The 25,341-nt window shown below is 45.5% G+C and overlaps 1 protein-coding gene across 2 annotated transcripts in view; it reads right to left on the bottom strand.

The window, feature by feature from the left end:
- The window catches only part of LOC147632679 (chaperone protein dnaJ 15-like), an 88,160-nt gene that overhangs the window by 4,115 nt on the left and 58,704 nt on the right, over positions 1-25,341 (bottom strand). For both annotated transcript variants that reach the window (XM_086807487.1, XM_086807486.1), the window contains exons 7-10: positions 11,660-11,749; positions 11,380-11,488; positions 11,138-11,286; positions 9,868-9,921 (exon numbers count right to left, since the gene is read on the bottom strand). In XM_086807487.1, the coding sequence (XP_086663613.1) occupies positions 9,868-9,921; positions 11,138-11,286; positions 11,380-11,488; positions 11,660-11,749 (402 nt within the window). The remainder of the gene's footprint in view (positions 1-9,867; positions 9,922-11,137; positions 11,287-11,379; positions 11,489-11,659; positions 11,750-25,341) is intronic.

Genomic DNA, 25,341 nt, shown 5'->3' with positions numbered 1-25,341 from the left:
TGTGGAACCTTAATCCAGATTATTCTTGTGCTTGTCCCGTGTTTAGGTGACCTTGGAAGTATTCTCTCACAAGAGAATCCCTGATTCTATCGTGTTAATCCCTAACAGTTCATATTAGAGCCACCCTAAACCAGTGGAGGACGAAGAAGTGATGCACAGAGCGCGATTCCTGTAGGATTTTCAATCTTCTTTTCTAGGTTTTCGTGAGAAGTAGGTATGTTGTTGTGTCTCTATTGCTAGGGTCTGATTCATAGTCAGATTTGGAGGTATTGTGTACTTGCTTTTGCTTTATTGGAAGTTGCCTAAAGGAGAAGAGAGGGTTCATGAACATAGACGAGGGAGGAAGACAGGTTTGATGATGGATGTGTATGATTTTGTGTGTCCATGCATGCTAGTCGTGTGTGCTTGAAATCTCTCCATACAGGCAGACGTGATACTTTCCCATGCTCTAGGCTAATGTTTTTGATATTGGTACATAACGTAGTGTGTGTGGGTGCAAGCACATGTATGCATGTGTGTATGCAGGTTATTTGGCTGTGCGGGAACCCTGGTCAGAGCTGTGGGTGTTGGCCCTACAGCAACGCAATTGGCCATACAGGTGCTACGTGGCTGTACATGTTGTGTAAACTTGGCCATACAACACAAGTACACAGAAGCTGCAGATTGCCGTACAAGTGCTGCTAGGTGCAGCAGCAATACAAAGGCGTTGTAGACAGGCGGTATAATGCCACGTCATCAGACCGCACATCCATATAGGGTATGGTAGTCGCATGTGGAAAGCATAAAAAAGCAGTTTTTTGATAAACTTGGCACCTAGAAGGTGAAGCGTGAAAGGTGTTACTTTGAGCACTTTTCTGAAAAAGCATACATTAAAATAATAACTTTTAAAAAAAAGCATGGCCTGGGACAATTTTGTGCGTGTAAAATGCGTACGCTGGGAAAAATAAATAAAACCCTCAGCTTGTGTAAATTTAAAAAAAACTCCTCTATTTAAAGTGTGCTTTTTGGGAAAAGGATGGTAAAAGGTTAATTTTATCACTCAGAGAAGCATGCTTGGAAAAGCATAGGACAAGTGTTATTATTAGCTTTTGTGTGCATAAAACTTAAGGTGTGTGTTGGGCCAAACTAATATTTTAGCTATTTTTGGCTAAAAGCGGAAAAAGCAAGTGAAATGCAAACTTGCTTTTCCTTCTCTTGAGATGCAGCAGTAGCGTGTGGCCCAGACAAGAGGTTGCCTTGGCACAGGTGCTCGTGGCCGCAGTCTCCATCCTCTGCACAATCTTGTCAGGCGTTGGGCGACTGAGCTCCAAATGCTACAGGCAGGGAAATAGGACCAAAGCTCTGATACCAAATGTTAGAAACGAGGGCAATGGAAACCTGCAAGCAGCAACCTCGCTCACACAAAGGAGTACACAGAGAGGCAGCAATGGAGCAACAAGACGTGTAGTAGTAGTATGCACGTGGTCACATCATAATGATAAAGTGAAAGTACAACAAAATCTAAACTATAAGTAGGTGTCCTTTCACACCAGATGTCTAGGAGGGAAAAACCCATAAGGGATAAAAAGTGCCCTTGGTAAGCCCCTATTCACATGTGGCACTACACATAGCATAAAATGCTTTCAGTTGATAGTTTGTGGCCTTCTTCTGGGCGGCGAGCCTTGGAAAGACTTCCTCTTGGCTAGGATTTCTGCCCACATCCCGGTTTTGGGAGGCCCTTGGCCCCAAGAGTATGAGATAGATCTTCATGGAGATGCGGGTGAAACCGGCCTCTGGTAGAAACCAAAGTGTGGTAGACTAGCAATCACCTATCCAATTGTAGTCCAGACAATTAAACAAATAAACCAGAGCTAGAGTGCTCGAAAAACAAAAAAGAGAACGACACCTGTTGGCCCCAAAGCTTGGCGCCCCTTTCGGTATTTCTTTATTCAATTTCAATGGAAAAGCTTAACTGAGTACAACAAAGCCAGTCAAGGAAAAGAAACCTGCATGTCCAATCTGGCAACCCTCAAGACCTCCTAGCATAGAGGATACACATACAGATCTGTGTTCCACAAAAGCAACACACTGCTGTCTCCTCTAATCAACCAAGACAATGCCACAGGGAATCGTTGAGCACGCATCTGGCTGTTCCATGATCATAGCTTCAAACTCAGCCAAAGAACAAATCCACCATCTAACTGTGTTTCCACCCTTCAAACTGCCACACCCCTCCTCTCACAAAGGGCCAGAAGAAACAACTCTGAAGTAGTTGTAAGCCAATGGTGGAAAGAGAGAAAAAGATATTCAGCAGGTACACTACTGTCCCTCAGTCCAATCCTCCTCAAAAACACCAACCCTGAGAGTATAGAGTATGCTGTCCTGAAATTGCAGCCACCCGCCTTTGCCCTCCAGAGCTCACACGAGGGGAAGAGAAGAAAGAGAGAGAGAGAGAAGGATTCTGACTGCGTCTGTTGTCCTGTCAACCGCTTGTACTAGTTGTCCCGCACCGTCCTGTACAAACCTGCACCAGCCGACCTGCGCCAGTTGCCCTGTACAGATGTGCACCAGCCGACCTGCACCAGCTGCCCTGTAGCCGACTGTACCAGTTGCCCTGCAGCAGCCTACGCCAGCTGACCTGCAACAGCCGCCTGCGCCAACTGTCTAGCAATCGCCTGTACCAACTCACCTGCACCTCTTGTACCAGATGACGTGCAGCAGCCGCCTGTATCAGCCTGCACCTGCCGACCTGTACCAGCTGGCCTGCACCGACTTGCACCAGCTGTCCTGTACTGGCCTGCACGGATCTCTTCAGGCGATCCTCATGCTTCCTCTCCACGCAGCCAGCCACCTTGGAGAGAGAAAGAGGGGAGAGAGGCGTGTACCTCCAAAAATGTAGCCTCTCCCCCCCCCAAATTTATCCATAAGAATTTCTAAGGCCCTAAGGCCCTTTTAAGTTTATTAAAACTTATCCCTAGGGGACACTTATGCCTAGGGGCCACCCAAGGTTAAAACATTATAAATATTAAATCCCTTGGTCCCCCTTCACACTTGGGGATGTCCACACATGTTACCATTTGTCCGGGCACCCAAGTATGAATCGTGAAATATTTATCTTGCTCACCGACCACCATGCCCACACTTGTGCTGTTCCAATTTCACAGGGTCATGACGTACCCCCCTCTTGAAAAATGGCAAGCGTCCTCGATTGCAATCTGGTGATACAGCAAGACATCCAAAGTGAAAAATACAATATGGCAAGGTCAGCGTCCCAATCTCTCTAAGCCATGCATATGTAGCAACATTCACTGCAAACCAATGGTGTAGTAATAGTCCAAGTTGTATACCACTGTGAACCATACACAACCACAACATCCAATGTGACTAGTACACATATATCATAGAAGTCCCATAAACAGATGTATTGTCAGCCATCAGTACCTTCGGGTGAGACAAGCACCAAGCGACCTCTAGATGTCATTTGAGCCTGTCTGTATCAAGGGAGTGGAGGTGCTATCGCCCTCTTGAGCATCAGGCAATGCTCTAGACCCATGCTTTGTTGAACCTGAATGAGCCGTAACAAGAGTCAGCTCCAACTCAAAGGCATCAAGATAAAGCTGCAAAACCTGAGGTGAATCTGCTAAGTCACCTTCCTCCATCCACTTTGCATCCATCGGTGAATAGTTCTTGAACTTCACAAGATAGCGACAGGAAACTTTACCTCCTACCTTTCTTTCCTTATGTGCCAGTATCTGCTCTGGAATAAGAACCTCATCAAGTTCCTCAACCTCCGGCTGAGCCTCATCTGATACATCCTCAGGCACATCCCCACAGAAAGGTTTAAGTAGACTCACATGGAATGCATTGTGAATCCTCCAGTGATCTGGTAGCTTCAAACAATAGGCTACCTCACCAATCTTTTCCAATACCTGAAAAGGTCCATAATAGCGCATGCTCAACTTAGGGAATAAGCGCTCTTTACCCTTCATCTTTTTGAGCCTAGCTTTCTCAAATCGCAAAAGAACCCAATTACCCAATGCAAACTCTAATGCACTTCTGTGACGGTCTGTTGCTTTCTTTTGCTTTTGCAGAGTTTTCTAGAGTGCCAACTTAACTCTCCAATAAGCTTCATCCATTTTCTCCACATACTGGTCAACCTCAAAGATCTTATCCTTTGTGTGCAAAATAGGTGGTACCTTCTTCCCTCCTTCCACAATCTCAAAAGGCGCCTTGCCCGTCGAGGTATGGACGGTGTTGTTATAAGCAAACTCCACCAAAGGAAGATACTTTTCCCATTGTTGCTTGTGCTCTGACACATAACACTTAAGAAGATCTAACACTGTGGAATTAGCCTCTTCTGATTGACCATCTGTTTGTGGATGAAACGATGATGAAAACTTGAGAGTTGTACCCATGTTGTCAAACAACCCTCTCCAAAATAAACTCGTCATCCGTGGATCACGGTCACTAATGATAGACGAAGGCATGCCATGATACTTGAAGATGTTTGCCATGAACAACTTCACCATATGATCAACTTTGATCGTCTTACGCATGGGAATGAAATGAGCCTGCTTACCGAACCTGCATCATATGATAGTCCAAATGCCATCATTCCCCATTTGTGTCCTCGGAAGATCAAATATAAAATCCATGGCAATACTCTCCCATGGTCTATCTGGAATAGGTAAAGGTTGTAGTAACCCTGGTGTCTTTTGACGGTCAAACTTCACCTTCTGACATACGATGCATTGCCTAACAAAAGCATCAACATCTCTTTTCAAGGTCGGTCAATAAAAGAAAGCCTCAACTGCCTTTACCGTGGCGTCAATACCTCTATGACCTGCATACGGTGGAGCATGACTTTCAATCATAACCTTGAGTCGTAATTGCCTCGTAACACACAGTCTACCATGCATCGACAAAAAGCCATCCCTAAGAGTATGATGATCATGCCGCTGACCCTTAGACATCTGATCATAGAGCCTTCCAAAATCCTCATCCTGGGCATACTGCTCTTTCATCTCATCAAGCTCATGATGATAAGCAAGTGAAACTGCTGAGACTTGTGGCTTGCGTGACAAAGCATCTGCCACAACATTCTTTTTGCCTTCCACATGTATAATTTGAAAGTGGAACATAGACAAAAAGTTGGCCCATCTCATATACTTCTCAGAAAGTTTAGTTTGCATGAGGAAATAATGCAAGGTCTGATGATCTGTCTGCACAGTGAAATCAGCCCCAAGCAAATAGTGTTTCCATGTAGAAAGAGCATGAATTACAGCCAACATCTCTTTCTCATAAACCTGTAAATGCTTCTCGGCATTCTGTAATATACGACTCTCATAGGCTATCACATGTCCTTCCTGCATGAGAACTGCCCCAATGTTGTTCTCACATGCATCACATTGGACAACAAAAGCCTTTCAGAGATCTGGTAATACCAATACGGGATCCGAAGTAAGCTTTTCTTTAAGCTTTTTTAAAGGCTGCAATTTCCTGATCAGCCCATCGAAACGGAGTTCCCTTCTTAGTTAAAGCATGAAGGGGCAAAGCAATCTCAGCAAAATACCATCTATACCGCCTATAATAGGAACACAATCCCAAAAAGCTACGTACATCATGCACGGTCCTCAAATCTGGCCAATTGAGAATTGCTTCCACTTTCGAAGGATCCATACGGACTTCATCTTTAGACACGATATGCCCCAAGAAGTGTATCTCTTCCAAGAAGAACTCACTCTTCTTGCCATTAATGACCAACCTATGCTTCCGGAGTTCTTCAAACGCAATGGCCAAATGCTTCCTATGCTCCTTCTCTGTGCGTGAATGCACAATCATATCATCAAAGAATGTGCCGACAAACGCTCTATGAGGCCGGAAAATCCTGTCCATCATCCTGTTAAATGTGGCAGGAGCATTTGTCAAACCAAAGAACATGACCAACTCATATAGCCCAAACGTGGTCTGAAATGCTGTCTTATGCACATCCTCGGGTCTAATGCGTATCTGATGATATCCGCTTTTCAAGTCTATCCGACTAAAGATTGTGGAGCCCTGTAAGCGGTTCAATATGTCATCGATCCTTAGAATAGGGAATCGATTCTTGATGGTGTTCTTGTTTAGCACCCTGTAATCTATACACATGCGCTAAGAACCATCTTTCTTTTGCACTAAGAGCACAGGTGAGCAAAAGGGTGATGAGCTAGGCTGGATCAACCCCTTTTTTAACAACTCCTATACCTTGCTCATAATTTCCTCTTGTTGGGCTGCACTAACACGGTACGACGGTCTATTTGGTGGGGAACTCCACAGAATTAGATCAATAGCATGATCTTCTGGCCTTTCCGGAGGAGCTCTCCTGGCAATGAATCTGAAAAACAATCTTGGTACTCACGTAAGAAATCAGTCCTGTCTTTATCTAACATAGACAAATTAGATTTAGACTCATCATCTTTTGCATCCTTTACAAAAACCAAGTACACGGAAAGATGCATCACCGCATGTACTCTATGGCACCATGGCATACCCAACAAAACATCACACCCATCAAGTGGCATGATAAAGAACTCCTCACTGTCCACATAACCCTGCACATGAAGCCTAAGCTTCCCAATAATAGGGGTAACGGGTTCTGCATACCCACGACAAGCCATATTAGCCTCATACAAAGGCTCCATCTCCTCCGTGCGGATCCCCAATCGGCCAGCCAAATCCGGTGGCATAAAGTTGGCTCTAGCACCTCTGTCAAAGAAAATCAAGGCATTCTGATCTCTCACTTTGCCCCATGCCCTGCACAACTCAGTCTCTTCACCACCTGGCTGTTCCCCAACAAGATCAGGAACTAACCCTGCAAAAGGCTTTGGTTTCTTAGACTTGGACTCCCCTTTGGTGTCAAAGTCCTTTTGGGACTTACGCTTGGGACAATTAAAAGACATATGTCCCTCCTCAGTACAGAAAAAGCACTTCCTAGCATCCATCAAAGCCTGTCTCTCCTCGGGAGTTCTCTTGGGCATTGGTAACTTCTTATACCACTTCTTTGTAGACCCTTTTGCATCACGCGAAGCATGCCCTGACTTTTCAGATTTCTTGCTTGAGCTTTTACTTCCTTTAAATCCAGATGAGACTCCAGTGAGTAACGCATTTGCCGCCATAGCATTCTCTATCATCTGCGACATATTTGTTACTTGAGTCTTTATGCAATAGTCACGCACTTCCTTGGGCAGCCCACAACAATACTTCTCAACCTACTCCGACAAAGGCACTGCACGATAAGAAGTAACTGGGAGTAAAGCTTCCCAAAACTTCTTATTTTAATCCTCAAGATTTTCACACTTCGATGCATCCAACTTGTGCCATGCTGTCATTACATCCACCTCAAAAGTAGATGTGAGCCACACAGAAGAGAACACCTGTTTAAACTGTATCCAAGTAGGTGGTGCTATGCCCTGTAAAAGAAGAGTGACACCTTAAGTTTTATGCACACAAAAGCTAATAATAACACTTGTCCTATGCTTTTCCAAGCATGCTTCTCTGAGTGATAAAATTAACCTTTTACCATCCTTTTCCCAAAAAGCACACTTTAAATAGAGGTTTTTTTTTTAAATTTACACAAGCTTAGGGTTTTATTTTTTTTCCCTGCGTACGCATTTTACACCCACAAAATTGTCCCAGGCCATGCTTTTTTTTTAAAGTTATTATTTTAATGTATGCTTTTTCAGAAAAGTGCTCAAAGTAACACCTTTCACGCTTTTCTAGGTGCCAAGTTTATCAAAAAACTGCTTTTTTATGCTTTCCACATGCGACTACCATACCCTATATGGATGTGCGGTCTGATGACGTGGCATTATACTGCCTGTCTACAATGCCTCTGTATTGCTGCTGCACCTAGCAACGCTTGTACGGCAATCTGCAGCTTCTGTGTACCTGCGCTGAATGGCCAAGTTTACACAACATGTACAGCCACGTAGCATCTGTATGGCCAATTGCGCTGCTGTAGGGCCAGCACCCACAGCTCTGACCAGGGTTCCCGCACAGCCAAACAACCCGCATACACACATGCATACATGTGCTTGCACCCACACACACTACGTTATGTACCAATATCAAAAACATTAGCCTAGAGCATGGGAAAGTATCATGTCTGCCTGTATGGAGAGATTTCAAGCACACACAACTAGCATGCATGGACACACAAAATCATACACATCCATCATCAAACCTCTCTTCCTCCCTCGTCTGTGTTCATGAACCCTCTCTTCTCCTTTAGGCAACTTCCAATAAAGCAAAAGCAAGTACACAATACCTCCAAATCTGACTATGAATCAGACCCTAGCAATAGAGACACAACGACATACCTACTTCTCACGAAAACCTAGAAAAGAAGATTGAAAAGCCTACAGGAATCGCACTCCGTGCATCACTTCTTCGTCCTCCACTGGTTTAGGGTGGCTCTAATATGAACTCTCAGGGATTAACACGATAGAATCAGGGTTTCTCTTGTGAGAGAATACTTCCAAGGTCACCTAAACACGGGACAAGCACAAGAATAATCCAGATTAAGGTTCCACATGCTAGCTCGTCATACAAACCACAACAGTCACAGCTCTGGTGTCCCGTACCACCAAGACCTGCCCTAGACCATCTAGCTCAAGGATTGACGATTGGGAGTTGATTGCATCCATGGTCTAGGCACACACCAACTTGTCACATGACAATAACAATACAACCATCCACTCATCACATAACCCTCACTTGTATAGCTTTTTCCAGTAAAAGCTACACTTATGGGATTATTAACTTATAAGACTTAGCCCTTAATACTCATGAAGGACTTACTTGGCAATCCAGAGAACTCTACTCACTAGAGAAAGTGAGCATCCAAGTGAGGAACCAATTAGTGCTGAGGGAGGCCCTCCAGGGAAGAGATATTGAGACTTTCAGAGATCATGAATCTGGCCTCACACAGGTTTGTTACAAGAAAATCTACAAATAAGGGGGGGGGGGGGGGGGGGGGGGGGGGTGGGCCTCCAAGGAGAATATTGAAGAAAATGTGCTGGATGTCTACTTCGGAAAAGGGGCAGTTGAGGACAGCCTCCTTCGGGGAAGATGAGCAACTGCCTCTCACAGAGCCAAATTAAAACACCACTAGAGAATGAGAAGCAGAAGCAAAGAGAGGGAGGAGAGGGCTGCTGAGGAAGGGAGGGGAAAAAGTGCAGAAGCCAGGAGACATACACCAAAAATAGGAGCAGTGCGAGCTGCGGAGGGAGGGGGGCAGGGGGCCCAGGAAGGGTGGTTTTTTCTTTTGGGTTGGGTGGGTGGGTGTGGGGGGGGGGCGAGGTGGTGCGGTTGTTTTTGCGAGCAACTAGGCAGGGAGGAAGGAAGGGAAAGACCAGAACGGGGCAGTGACCAAAGCCTACTCAGAGAACGAAGGGAGGCGGCATGCCTGAGCTGTAGGTGTCTTCAAAAAAGGGGCAGGAGGGGCTGCAAACGGAAGGAAGGAGGAAAATGAGAAGGAGCAAGAGGATGGGAGGAGGAAAATGAGAAGGGGAAGAGGGAGGGAGGGGTGGAGTGGGGTGGGGTGGGGTGATCAGGTGAAATGGAGAGGCGGAAGACCTGCACGCAATGGAGGGGAAGGGGGGTGTGTGCATTGTTGCAGAAAAAAGGGGTAAAATGTAAAGTTAAATGCCCTTTTCTAAATTTACCTAAAACAACCCTCTTTCCTATTGTGTTTATGCCATTTGTCCAAGGATTTAAAAGACATAGTATGCACCCCCCTTCGGCATATGCATTGCATAAGTGAACCCCCTTCCAGAAACCCCCAACAAGGTCTAATAGCATAAAGGAGAACATTTTATTAAGCTTAAGATAGGGGATTAAGAAACACACAGCATTTTTCTCTTCTTTGAACTTGTTGCTGACAGCCGTAAACCATGCCAAAACCTGCACAGCTCAACAAAAAATATATCTTCAATAACCCACAATACACAAATCCTGCCAATTAAGTATGGTCAAGACTTTGTTGCATCAAGTTTACAAACATCAAGAAAAAAACTAGATACACTTACAGCAAAGCCAAACAAGTGCTAAAAATTAACCCCCAAAATTCAGATTTATGTCTTTATCATAAATATTGCTTTGAATATTGTGTTATTCTGATAACACACTATATATTGGATGCATGGTCAATGGAGGTTCATATGTATGCATGCATGCATGTATGTATGTATGTATGTAACTCACAAACAAAGAAAAGTCTGAAGCGTCTAAGGTAGAATGTTTCCATGGATTATCATTGGACTGTTGATAGTCCCTAGGCAGACACTGTAAGTCACAACACAATAGAAGACAATAATAGAGAAGTAGAGTACATCAAAGATACAATGATGGCTACATTCCACACCCATGCAGTCCCACGGAAGGAGCTTAGATGACTGTTAGAACTACTAAGAATGTTGCTGTAAGGTAAGGAGGTAAACACATGCTGATGACTGATAAACTGTGTAGAGACGGGCCTCAGTGTGTGTTTTTAGAGGCCTGGAGATGTGAGGCGGCCATGACTGGACCGGCTATGTATGCAGTCCAGTCATACTGAATATGAACGCATAGGTATGCAGTCATATTCAATACCACCGCCGCACATGAAAAACTACACTACAAGAACCTTCTACACTATTTTCCTACCTCCCATGTCCATCCAGGCTCATCTTGGGCCCCGCAATGTCAGGCCAGGGTGTCCAAGAGTAATGTCTACCTACCCAATGCATATGTTTTCTGGTTAATCGTCAGTACCTACTTGTAGCCTATATGGCAGTGTGCCAGACCTACCAGTAGTATCCGGCCACTAAGCCCACCGTCTGTCTAAACCAAGCCTACATGTCACGTTCAGATCAACCATGGCTTTTCCCTCTATTTCTCTCTTTTTCCCTCATTTCTATTTTATTTAACAACCTTGCCTTTCATGTATACTATGTGATGTTAAAGACATGCCATTTCCTAGCCATTTCAGTTTCCTAGTCTCGGATTATGTCTGTTGCATAGACATCAGCCACTTTTGTTTCCATTTCCATTTTTTTAAGAGAATAAATTTTCTTTTTTGGTATCAGTATTAGATTTTTCCCTTTCCATTTCATGCAACTTTCGGGATTAAAAAACTCACTTCTTTGTATTCAACCTCAAACTGCCTCAGCTCATTTCGTTTGCGCAATAACTGTCCTTCAATATCTTTAAGCTTCTCGGTAGAGTCCTTGAAGGCTTCTGCTGAAACAGCTTCAATTGTATAGGTTGCATTTTTGAAAAAATTATCACCTGTTCAGAAAGGCACAGCTTCAACAAATATCTGAACACCAAAAAATGATTTGAAACTCTCAAGCTTAATCCTAACCTACTTGGGCTGCCTACCATAGACTGCGAACACATGTGTCCCCGCTGTCAATTCTGAGACTTCACATGGCTGTAAACCCTCTAGCTTCCTGAAGAAAGCAGCCTCTGGATCCTTTGCCATGGCCAACTAAAGACAAACATAAAACACAAACACAAGTATATAGACATAAGGTAATGTGACGACGAAACCACAAAAGATCACAACTACAAAGAAACGTGGCTAGTAGCACAATAGCTGCTTGATATTGTTACAAAAAGAGGGAGACCTACTTATGCCGACTAGATGTATAATGCTCACCGCATTCATGGTCAAGTCCAGCTGATAAGCTTGAAAATGTAGAAAGTACATCCCAGCTGAGGTATACTTTCCCGTCTTCATACTATCCTCCTGTAGGCTTTGCAAGAAAATGCCTCAGTTACCCATTAAATTCAAACTACTAACAGAAAACAAGTTCTATTTGTCAAAGCAAACAAAAAAACGTTATATGGAGCATGTTTGTTCAAATCACAAAGTATGACAATGTACCACACCAATATGGCTTGCAACCGTTACAAGCCTGCCATGTTTGGCATGCAAGCATAAGCTTTCTATGCAAGTGACTGAAAAAACAAATTCCAATAGAATGTCTTAAAGTGGTTGAGGCATGCAAGCATAAGCTTTCTATGCAAGTGACTGAAAAAACAAATTCCAATAGAATGTCTTAAAGTGGTTGAGGCAGTGCATGAATTGAGAGAGCAGAAAATAACTAATCTAGCGGGATGCTGCCCAAAGGAATCTCAATCCAAGGAGCCAACACATCAATGTGCACACCCAAGCATGCACGCGTGTAGAAATTTACACGAGAAAACGTTTCAGTTGTTGATCAGTGTATGACTTGAGCTTGGAGCGAGATAGCACATGAGTTCAACATAAGGGGTTTTATAAAACCATTTTAAAGGGGAGCTATTATGTGAAGAAAAAAGAAAAAAGGGTTATTTTATAGGATGAAGATTTACACATAAGGTGTTTTATAAATACCCCATATGTGTAAGTCAGTTTGCTAATGTCAGCCCCACACTCTTTGATATCAGCCCTTGAATCCCACCGTCTCAGTGAGGAGGAAGCACACTAAAAATCAACCTCACATACCTGACTTCTTGTATGAGGATGTGGAGCTTACCAGCCAAGTTACATTTGGAGATTTCTGAACTCCTCACCGAGGAGATGAGGGCCACTCTTGATGCCCCACTCTCCACTGATGAGTTGAGACATGCACTTCTTGCACAGTTACGCAGCAAGTGCCCTGAAGACGATGGTTGGCATCTTCCTTCTTTTTGGCATTTTGGGATGACTTTGGGCATGACTTTGGGCAGACTTTACTTTGACCGTTTAAGAGATATGGAACACACAGATATATGCCTTCTTTCCTCACTGAGGGTCTTATTCGTAATGTCCCTAAAGGAGGTGAAAAGATGAGGATAAGTCAAATGAAGCCTTTTACATTCCTTTGTCCACCTCACAATGGATTTCTAAGGCAGATTAAATATCCCCCTCTTTTTCAGTTTTATCCGCCAATGCCAAAGCATGAAGCATTATGAGACCCTTTTTGAGGTAGAGATTGCAGAGGCTGGGAGAGGTGCCATGCATTGTCTAGATCTTGGAAGGCTTTCAAAAGCCTTCCAGAGGATCACCTTATACATCAACAGCAGGTCCAGCAGTAATTGAGCATAGTAAACCAACACGTCAGCTCTGTACAGCAGCAGCAAAGTGTAGTACAGCAAAAGGGTTCAAGACAGGGAGCTAGAGATGTTGAAATAATACACCAAAACATCTAGATATGACATTGGGGATATGGGCATATGGTTTAAAGGTCTTATAAGCCTTAATACAAATGGTATAAGCCTTAATACAAATGGTATACTACGGTCAAAGAAGGAGAATATTCCAGGTGCCTATAGCAAGTGGGAAGAGGTTCAAACTTGCACCCAAATCTAGGGAATTTTGGAGATCTTGGAGGTGCTCACTTCAAGAGAAAATTAGGGTTTTGCTTAAGGGTTAATCATGCCCTAATCCATTGTACTCCAGCCTATTTAAAGGCATTGATCTAATGCAAGAGTACTACACTATTATCCTATCTCATTGAGTCATTATGCTGTTCATCTGATTAAGCATGTAGTTAGTACTAATCTCTTTCTAGCTTAGCTTGCTTCCATGCTTACACCATGAGTTTAATCATCTTACTCGTGCCACCATAATTCGGACATGGTATCAGAGACTCCCTTCTCCAGCTTTAATCTTGGATTATCATTTATACTAATCATGATTAATACTAATCTTTAGCTAAGCTAAAATCACCCTTTTGCCTCTTCTTCTCCAACCCACGTTCCATGGAGGTTTGATTTCTCCATCCTCAGCCAACCAAAGTCAAAGCTTCCTTTCAGGGGCTCTTCCCAGCTCTAAGGCAATGAGGTGTAGAGGTCCAAGGGTGGCGAAATCACACGCAACAGCCCGGGAGGAAGAAAAGACAATTCGCCTTCTGTTTTGGAAAAAACCCTAAATCGGCCACCACAAATAAACATTGGGGCAAGGCGAATTGATTGGCAGCCTCAGTTTCACGAATAATCAATTGTAGAAGTCACCCCAGCCCTATGCACTTCTCAAAGAGACATCTTGGCATAAAGGTGATTAAGGCATCTTTATTAAGGCTAATCTTATGATTAGGGGTTTGATCATCATCTTAACCCACTGCTAAAGCATCCTCTTGAAGCATTGTGTCTAACTGTTTGAGGAAGGTTATCAATCTCATGCTCCAAGGTGTCACAAGCTCTTTTTCCTGTTTTCTATCAAAGATTAGCTCACATGTACATGTCATGCACATGACAATTTGATTGGTCAGGATCTGCCTATGATAATATTGAACAGGTTATGTTTGGTATGTGTCAACCCAAGTTCGATAGTTCTATGGTTCTCAAAGAGAGAAGGTATTTTTTAAATATCCCCTAGTACAAGGAATTACTCAATCCAAACAAGGTAATTTGATTGGTTTACGACAATTGTCACTGTGATGTCAGATTATCCGATTCCTCAAGAGTTGGATTGAGGGATTGTTGTGTTCCTCACAACTCTGGTTCGAGTTGATCTGTCTCTAGTTCCACTAAGATAGTTGTAGGAACATTGACTACAAATTAAGTCAGTTCCTATGACAGAGTTATGAGAGGAAAGAGCAAACATGGTGAACCAGATTATGGAGAATTGTGAATCAGATGTAGTTTGAGTTTCTCATGTTTATTTCCAAGAGTGGGAGAAGGGGAAGTCCAATCTTTCATGTCAATAGACTCAAAGAGGTGTTGGGAGCTGAGGATAGCATTGTGACTCCTCAGGAGCTTGTTGAGGACTTGTTTATATTCCACATGAACTGGAAACGGTGATTGATTTTAGGGAAAGGCTACTTAGAAATAAGTTAATCCCTGAGTATTAAAGTAAGTGGAAAGATAGAACACGAGGACTCGGCTTGGGAGACAAAACATGTGTTAACGCTAAGCACAGAAGATTAATGCTAATCCTATGTTCAGCAAAGACACAAAAGAGAAGGAGAGATAGACCTAATCTACTGTATATTGCCAAAACATACTGTATATACAATGATCTTGTTGATTCACAGCTTCATGATGCATACTAGAGATCCCTGCATCCCTCTACTTGCAATCGGACAAGAGAAGCTCTTGCTAATCCACCATTGTTCTTGTTGCCTTGCAGCCTATGACAAATGGATCCTCTTGATCTCTGAGTGATGATTCTAATGAATGCCTAATGATGCTATTTATAGAGAAAAAGATATGAATTCGTAATCAAGTCGGTTTTGCCTATTTTTCCACAAAACATTGTCCAAAAAGTCATATTGTGTGTCCAAACTATGCCCAAAAGGTGTCCCACCCATCGTGCTATGTCTTGGAGACTTCCGGCAAGAGCCTATAGGGCTGCAAAATCCGCTCTACATCTGCCCATATATTTGCTAATGAGAATATACATGTCTACATGGCACCGAATTGACGTGTGCATGTGACATCCCCTTCTGCTAAACTTGGAGCACTGGGGTAATCCATACACCTTTTCTCCTTTTACGTTCCAATCTAATTGACGAATCCACCTCATATCCACCGGCTCGATTTCCAAGCTCTTTGACTTGGTCTTTGAATCTTCTGACTCACATGTAGTCTCATCCTCCTCTTCATAGGATTTGGAAAGACTCGCTAGAAACTCCTCAAAAACTGTTGAGCTAACCTCATCCTCCTCCAAAACGGATTTGGAGAGCTATGCCTCCTTGGAAACTGTTGGGCTAACCTCATCCTCCTCCACATAGGATTTGGAAAGATCTACCTGCTCTAGAATCTGCTCTTCTGGTTAAGATTTGGGTTCGAGTTTAGGTTGTCGTTCTGGTTCTAGTTCCTGTTCCTTTGCCAATGGATGCTCTTCCAATAGGAGAGAATCCTCTACTCCCTTGGAAATTCTTGTGGCACTAGTCTTGTCCTCCTCTACTATATTGGATTCGGTGAGATCCTCGGGCACTAGCGCTTGTAACTCATCAATGAATTCCGCCTCGGGCAATGACATCTCAAACACTGGCTCGTCCTATACTTGAATCTCCCCATTTGTGATAGCATCATCATGAAACTCCTCTTGCCTTGGAAGGTCTCCTTCACTTGGACTAATGCTCTTGATCTTGGGTGTTGCTCCACAACCCTAGGTGACGCCTGTGTTGGCTCTGACTCATCCACCATGGGCATTGTCATCTTCTCAAAATCCTTCACCAGTCCACACTCCTTGCTCGAGGAAATTGTCTCTTGGTCCACTTCCGATCCTGGAAGCTCTTCGGTATTCTTGGAAACTTCCTCCCACACTGAGTGTCAACCACTAGTGAATTTTCCTGTGCTAGCATCCTTGCTGCCCGTGAGGTTTGGATCTCAAGTCGAACTGCCCTCTTTGCCTCCTGCCTTTAAGGATCATTGGGCTTTTCTCCACCATTTGCTAAAGTCTGGATGAATCGGACTGCCGACTTCTTAAAGTCCCACAACTCTTTTGGATAAAGTCTTGAGAAAGTCGTCGTCCATTGCCTCTGAGCTCATGATGTTGTTTTGCTATTTTTTATGTTGTAATCAGCCCAAAAACCATAACCCTAGAGTTCTACATACTTTCTAAACTCCCTAGCATCATGCTAGCTTGAAATCTAGACTTTCTAGCACTATACTATGCTGAAAATGAGCAAAAAGCTGATGCAAAAATGCAGATTTAACGCAAAAACACAAACCCTAATTTTCAGCGAGCATAGGTTCTATCTAGACTCATGCAGGACTGGCCTAAGCTGTGATACCAATGTGACATGCGTCACGGAAGTATGTTCTTGATTAATGCCAAGCAAAGAAGATTAACACTAATCCTATGTTTAGCAAAGACACAAAAGAGAAGGAGAGATAGACCTAATCTACTATATATTTCCAAAGCATGCTATATATACAATGATCTTGCTGATTCACAGCTTCATGATGCATACCAAAGATCCTTGTAGCCCTCTACTTGCAATCGGACAAGAGAATCTCCTGTTGATCCACCATTGTGTCCTTGCTGCCTTGCAGACTCTGATAAATGGGTCCTCTTAATCTTTGCATGATGATTCTAATGAACCCCTAATGGTGCTATTTATAGAGAAAAAAGTATGAATTCATAATCAAGTCGGTTTTCCTATTTTTCCCACAAAATATTATCCAAAAAGTCATATTTTGTGTCCAAACTATATATACATATACCTAGATGAATCCAGGAGCATGCCCAAATTCACCTTTTATGAACGTGCATGTTATATACTCATGGTAGTCAACCCACAAGACTATATAACTATCAACTCCATTATGCATAGTATGGACTAGATACTACAACATGTCCAAAAGATGTCCCAACAATTAGGCTATGTCTTGGGCACTTCCAGGAGCCTGTAGAGTTGCAAAATCCGCTCTAAATTTGCCCATATATTTGCTAATGAGAATATATATGTCTACGTGGCACCGAATTAACGTGTGCACATAACAAGACACTTGCTAGTTTCTTTTCTTAGACAGACTTTGTTTCCAAGAGTGGAAACATCCGAGGAGGAGAAGTATGTTACATACCTAGTGCTAATCCTCAAGGTTAGTGGCCTAATCCAATAGGGTTAGCGAAGCCCTGTGATTAGGAGAAAATGGGCTGATATGGGCGTCCAAGGTTATTATTAATTAATTTGTGTATTGGCTATTTATAACAGGATAGTTATTTATAGCAACAGTGGACTATATAAGTGAAACATGGGTTATTGTTGTCATAACCTCACTATTTTTCGCCCAAGACTCCAGCCACGCATGTGGCAAAGCATAGATCGGCAAGCCGAAGGCCTCTATGGAGTAGACTAGCATGGATCTATGGGAGTCAGACCTTAACCCCTAGCTCAGGGGTGGTTCCAAGCATAGAACCTACACTTGGGAGGTCAGCTAGCCTGCACCCTTCTTAAGGGGTTGACTAATCACTTGTGTTTTGTGTTTTGGAGATCCGTGGGGTTGAAACATGCCTAGACATTTGGTACTTGGTAGAGCTTAAGGCGCCTCTTGGAACAGGCTCGGCAGGCCCGACTTGCTTCCTTGAGGGAGGCCTCTACTATGATCTACGACATTGACACAACCATTGCACCGGCCTGGCTCCTTCCCCCGGAGGACCCCCCCATGCCCCATGGATGGCATCCTTTACTCACACAGGAGTTCCCCTTGCGGTTTTTGGCTTCTCACAAGACCATCTCATCAGGACCTACAAGGTGGGCCCACGCAGCCTCACAATGGCAAATAGGCGATAACCCCCCCTCCCCTCCCCAGCAAGTCCGTGTGGTGGACTGCCAGGAAAGGAAGTGGACTATCAATCCCCCCTCTCTAGCGGTTAGAGGAGGGTTCACATCCTAGCACCTCTGGCTTTGGGAGAAGAGCTCCCTACTCCATGTTCAGTGGGACCCATGAGAGTGGCAATGGCGAGATCCATCGATACCGGATCCAAAAGAGCCCATCACTTGCTTTGATTACTCATGGTTGTGTACTTTAGGTACAGTGTGGTACGGTACCATATGCGTACGAGTACGTAAAGTACGCATCGAGATAAATACTTTAAGTATGTTCACTTTTTTAAAATAATGTATATATAATTAAAACATATATATAAACCATTTATAGCTTAACAACACTGGTACACAAAATTGAAGGAGCTGAGCTGTTAGGGTTAGGGTTTGGAAGGTACTTCAGCAAGAAACGTTAGTGACAGAGAGAGGAACACGACTTCCCATGTATTGAGTAGTGATAAAAATGAAGTACAATAGCCACACAAAGAAGTGACCTAAAAGGTGTGTTCACATGGTCCGGCCATAAAGTGTGCCAGATGGACCAAATCACTTATAAACTATTATAAGTGGAACTAAGCTAAAACTGGGGGGAAAAAACCTCCACTAACTAAAGTAAAAAGTGCCCCAGTGACCTACTGATGATCACTAGCACTCCTCTGGGTGCATACAGAGCATAAAACCCAAGAAACCCCCCTAGAGTGATATGTGATCACTGTACATCATCCACCAAAAGGAAACAAATTCAAAGCAGTGCGAAATGCTTCGAATTTCGGACGTGGTAATGCCTTGGTGAAGATGTCTGCCACATTCTGATCTATAGGACAGTAGATCAGACTGATATCACCTGCCTGGAGTCTCTCCCGAACAAAATGATAGTGAATCTCAATGTGTTTCGTGCGAGCATGAACACAGGATTCCTCGCCACGGCAATGGCACTCTGACTATCAGAGTAGATAGGTGTAGGCTCCTCCACTGAAATATCCATATCAGTCATGAGACGACGCAACCAGACACACTCAACGGTAGTAGTGTAGGCTGCTCTGTACTCTGCCTCACAAGACGAAGTGGCCACTGTGGTCTGTTTTTTGCTTAGCCAAGAAAGAAACAATTTCCACTAGTGGAATGTCTGGTATCAAAATCACCAGCCCAATCTGAATCGCTGTGAGCATATAACTGCATGTCACCCCCCTCAGGATAAAGCAATCCAAGAGACAAGGTACCCTGCAAATACCGAAATACACGCTTCACAACTTGCCAATGTGACAATCGCGGGCTGTGCATGAATCTGCTCAACTGAGATACAGCATACTGAATATCTGGCCGTGTAGTACAAGTACGACCAGCAAGAGGAACTTCTAGATGGCTGTCCTGTAATGTCCTCAAATACCATCTAGGTATGTGTCTGACCTGTGGTGCCTGCTGCCCCATATTTGGCTCAACTTCTGGCTCAATTTGCTGCTGAATTTCTGCACCACCTTCATGATTTGCTGGCTGTCCTGTACCCTCATGGGTTGGATCACCAACTGTGGAATGAAACTCCATAGGTAGTAGACCTTCAAACACATCATTTTCAGCCTGATTTACATCATAACCAGCCATGGATATTTCTAATTTTTCATCAAAAATCACATCCCGACTAGTGAATATCTTCTTGGATAGTGGGTCATATAACCGGTAGCCCGTGCTCTCACAGCTATACCCAACAAAAATACATTTTGTGGCTTTATCATCCAACTTCCTCCTCAACTCTTTGGGTATGTGTGCATATGCAAGACACCCAAAAGTACGAAAATGTGATACCGAAGGCTTGCGGCCATGCCAAGCCTCAAAAGGAGTAATGGAAACCAATGCCTTTGTAGGACATCGATTCAAAATATGACAAGCACACATTACAGCTTCCACCCAAAAGATATGTGGTAGTTTCTTTGCCTTTAACATACATCTGGCCATCTCCATGAGTGACTGATTCTTCCTTTCTGCAACCCCATTCTGCTGTGGAGTATAAGGAGTAGTATACTGATGTTTGATACCTCTACTCTCAAGAAAGGAATTCAACATATGTGACACATATTCCCCCCCTCGGTCAGAACGAAGAGTGTTAACCTTGCATCCTGACTCTGTTTCAGCAAGTGCTACAAAGGCCAAAAATGCATCATATACCTGTGATTTCTGTGTCAACGGATAGACCCAACATATACGAGAGAAGTCGTCAATAAATGTAGCAAAATAGAAGCAACCTCCTAATGACTTCGTCTGCATGGGACCACAAAGATCACTGTGTATAAGCTGCAACTTTGCAGTTGCTCGTAGAGCCTGATCACATGGGAAGGAAAACCGATGCATTTTTCCCAAAATACATCCTTCACATATGTGATCTGGAGGCTTCTCCATAAGAGGTAGGTCTGTCAACATGTTATGTCGCTGCATAAGCATAAGACTACCAAAATTTACATGCCCTATGCGAGCATGCCATAACTCCGCATCAACCATAGCTAGAGTAAGAGTGAATGCATTATAAGAAATTCTTGCCACCATGTGGTACATCACTTCATGCCGTGCCTTTTCTCGAGCATGTATTGGCCAGGCACAGCGATTGATCCGGAATTTCTTATGGACCGGAAGTGATGGGAGGCCAGCCAGGGCCAAGGTGGCATGGGGAGTGATTATTCAGCCACGTCACAGAGGGGGGCTAGGCCTCATTGACCCGGCTATTCAGAGCCACACCCTGCTGGGCAAGCTGGTTGTTACAGGCCTCCTTCTCGATGGCGAGCCTTGAAAGGATTTCCTATTGGCCTGACGTATCCGTCGACCAGAACCATGCTTCCAACGATGAAGAAGGATTTTTTCGGGCTCAATAACTTCTCCTTCGTCTACCACGCCTGGCTGCTGTTCATCTGAAACATCAGACACTTCTTGACCAACATATGCTTTTAGCCAAGAAACGTGGAAAACATCATGCATTGTCCAACTGGTAGGCAACTTTAACTTCATGGAGACATCACTTAACTTTTTGACTATTGGAAAAGGGCCAAAACTACGGAATGAAAGCTTGGGACAATGTTTGCCCACTTGTTTCAATCTTTGTTTCATGATGCACTGATAGACCCGATTCCCTTCCTAGCAGTGGATATCTCGCTAAACTTACTTTTTTTTTTACTTTTTTTTTTCCGAGAAAAGATCCTTCCATTAGTTATATAAAAACGCCCGTAGGGCTACAAAAGATCCTCTCCTGCTCACAAGAAAAACAGAGCAGTGAACAAAGCAAGGCAGCCCGGGAGACTCTCCCTAGGTGCTGAAAAGTACAAGCATCAGTACAAAGAACTGAGGGGCTAAATCATACAATAGGAGAGGAGAAAAGCCAAACAGGTGGCCTGTAATGCCAACGGGGGGACCCCGCGTGTAGGGTATAGAAGGGGCCGCTACGCCCGGTGGTGTGAAAGGCCTGGCGCCGCAAGATCGCCTCATCCGAGTCACCCCGGATGCGGTCATACTGTCCTCGCAGGGTGTGGGTCAACTCATGCCAAATCCCCCGTACAATCTCTGCTGGTGGCTCCAGTCTCCCCTCAAAGGCCCTGAAACACTGGGCCCTCCAAGTGAACTAGATGGTGAGGCTGCTAAGGAGCTCCCATCGCAGATCCCTCTCCTGTGTCCAGCTGGCGGACGAAAAATCCGGTGAAGGAACGAGGCGAGGCTGGCCCCTAATGAATCTGATGGCCTGACTGTCCTGCTCCGTCTCATAGCCCATAGTAGGCGTTGACGAAGTTGACCAAGCAGCGGCACCCCACGTATACATACCCTTTGGAGAGAGGGGGGCCAGAATACGCAGCATCCGCAGCCAAATCTGTTGCGCCTGAGGGCAATCCCATAGGCAATGTCTCTGTGTCTCCATAGGGTGGCCGCATCGGACGCAGGCCGCCGGAAGACCGCTGTAGACAAGCCAGGTGCCAACTGCTGAGCCCCTATGGGCGACCAGCCACTGGAAAGTCGAGATTCTACGGGCATGTCGACTAGCCAAGAGACGGGCCCAAAAATCCTCCAGGAACTCCTGTGAGAGTCCCTGTAGCCGCGAGTGCCCCGCTGCAGCTGGAGAGACCATCCTCCTCGCCGTCAAAATATGCCGCCCCAGCCGAACAGTATACTGGAAAAAGGTGATCTCTGTGGCCTCAAGGGATGCATAAGGATCATGCCACTCGTACTCCCCAGGGTCACACTGTAGCCGGGCCAAGGGGCGCGCTGCATATGCCCATATGCGCCAATCCGGGAGCACATCTGCAGGGTCTGGGTCAATATGCCACTTCCGAGAGGCAGCGGCCACTATCCGAATCCTCTGAAAGGTGCACTCTGCAACCAAAGGCGACTCCACCTCCACTCTCTGAAGTCTGCGCTCATCCTGAATCTCATAGTAGAGGCATCTGCCATCCTCAGTGCAAGCTCTGACAGCAATCAGGATCTCCAACTGTGTAAAGGCTCCCATCCATCGTGGGGCCACAAGTTCGAGAGGCGTGTACCACTCCTCTGTGAGTGCCTCCTAAATGTCATCCCTCATAATCAACCCCCCTCTGAAGTGACTCAACCTCTCCACCTGGATCTCCTCTGGGAGACTGCAAAAGGCCTGCCAGTCTCCAAAGCTACGTGCTGGGCCTGCCGCCAAAGGTCCCCAGGCTAGACGAGGCCGAGAACCCAGCATATGACCCTGCTCTGTGCGAACCGCTGGGCTCCAGATGAGCGGCTGTCTGGCCCGCTCCTCAACACAAGAAGGAGGTCTCTGAGAGAGCCCCAGTCTCAGCAGCTCCCAAGCTCTCAGGATGCTCAAAGCAAATCTATCCTCCCAACCTCTACTGAGGCCTGTCCTCCTCATCTCTATGAAGATCCATCGAATCTCTGGTGCCCAAGTGCCCCCTGCTGGGGGAGCCCGAGCCTGCAGCCGCCCGCTGCAAAAGAAGCTCTTTCCAAGGCTCAGCGCCTGGAAGCAGCCCCCGAACAATAAGCTTCCCCAATAAGGCTCTGCTCTGATCGACTGGATCTATAATGCCCAAGCCTCCCTGGGCCAGCGGAAGTGTAATAACTGCCCAAGCAACCTTTGCCCGAGCTGACTAACCGTCCCGCCCGGACCAAAGGAAGTTCCTGATCAGCCTCTGCACCTGGCTGATGCAAGAGCTCGAGAAGATCCAGCAAGACGTAATGTACCACATGGTCGCTAAAAGCACCTGATTTGCCACCACCACCCTCCCAGCCAAGGATAGCCGAGCTGTACTCCAATACAAAAGTTTCTTCCGAATGCTCAGAGGAAGCGGGGCAATCTGCTGCTCAGGTGACAAATCTAGTCCAATCTGGCATCCCAAATATCGCACTGCTGTGCCACGAGGAATCCATCTAAAACTGGGGTCTGGGCTCCATGCCGGAGTGGGAGCGCTACTGATCCAAAAGGCCATTGTCTTGCGCCAATTGATCAATGCTCCCAAAGCTGCACTAAAAACCTGGAGTGACTACTCTGCCCGAAGAAGATTGGCCTCCTGGCCATGCAAAAATAAGTCCGTGTCGTCAGCAAACTCAGCATCGAGCATGTCCTCCCCCCGGACTGGGAGCTGGAGTCCTCTCAAACCAACCTCCTCTGCCGTCAAATACATGCTCATAGCCTCAGCAAAGAAGAGAAATAGAAACGGGGCGAGAGGACACCCCTGACGGACTGATCTGGTCAGCTCAAAACTCGGCCCCCGTCCTCCTGCAATCAACACCTGGCTACGAGCTGTGGAATATAGAGCCGCCACCCCTCTAATCCAACCTGGCTCAAAGCCCAGGCGAAGCATAGTGCCCTCTAGGAAACCCCAATCAACTCTATCGTATGTCTTCTCAAAATCGAGAAGCATCACGACCAAGTCCTCACCAAGAAATCTAGCTCGGGCCGTCGCCTCCCAGAAGGTGAAAATGTTGTCAAGGATACTACGCTCCTTGACGAATCCTGTCTGGGTAGCATGAATCAACTCCCCCAGGAAGGGCTGGATCCTCAAACTCAAGGCCTTTGCTAAGACCTTGTAGACAGTATTGAGGATCGTAATAGGTCTCCAGTGCCGAATATCATCTGATACTCCCTCCCCCTTGGGGATAAGAAAGATCAAGCCCTCTGAAAAGCTCTGTGGCATCACCCCAGTGTCCAAAACATACTGAAAGCCCCTGCGGAGGCCTGGTCCCAAAAGGTCCCAATAGCGCATAAAAAAGGCAGGCGTCAATCCGTCCTCCCCTGGGCAACTATGGCGCGGTAGGACCCTCAAGGCCTCAGCAAGCTCAACCTCTGAGAAAGGCTCACCCAGAACTGTACGCATACGATCTGTGACCCTCCTCTGCACATGGGCCCACACAGTCTGTCTGCAAGCATCCCGAGCCTCAATGGCTAGCTCCGCTGAAAGCAGGTCTCTATAGAACCCAGTGGCAATGTCTCTGATCTCCCCGGGCTCAGTAGCTACCGATCCGTCCGGCCTCCCAAGCTGACGGACTCCTGCTCGAGCATGGCGGGGTCCAGTGATCTCAAAAATCTCCCCAGTCACTCTATCACCAAGCTGGAGAGACCTGGCGACGATAATAAAACTCGTGTCTATGCTCCTCTGCCTCTCTAACCTCCTGGCATGCCTGGCTCGGCTGGGACGCCACCCACTCACATGCAGGCTGCTGCTCCTGAAGGCGCTGAAGCGAAGCAAGGCTACGTCTCAGCCGATGCTCCCGCTCGCGAGTCTCTCTCAGCCGTGTCAAAGTTGCAGAGTGCAGAAAAGAGCTAAGCTCGATGAGTCACTGGGCACACTGGCCTGCTGCATCCTGGTCAGAGCACTGACTATCATGCCAGATCCTCTCAATGTCCTCAGCGAGACTAGGATCTATAAGTACCCTCTCTGGGATCCTCAACTGCAGGCTGGGCTCCCGTGTCCGCTCCTCAAATGTCAAAATAACTGGCGCATGGTCTGAAAATGAGGTGCCAGCGAGAATGCCAACGGAGCCCCCTCGCTCCCCTAACCAGTCACCCACATAAAAGCGATCAATCCGTGATAGATTAGTCCCTCCCTGCCGGCGATCCGACCGAGAGAAACTAAGACTGTCCTGAGAGCGG

This window comes from Cibotium barometz, chromosome 13 (assembly GCF_041138505.1).
Source record: "Cibotium barometz isolate CiBa-2024 chromosome 13, ASM4113850v1, whole genome shotgun sequence".
Lineage (NCBI taxonomy): Eukaryota > Viridiplantae > Streptophyta > Polypodiopsida > Cyatheales > Cibotiaceae > Cibotium > Cibotium barometz.
Note: the sequence above shows the minus strand (reverse complement) of the source record. Positions and strands in the feature narration are given on the sequence as shown.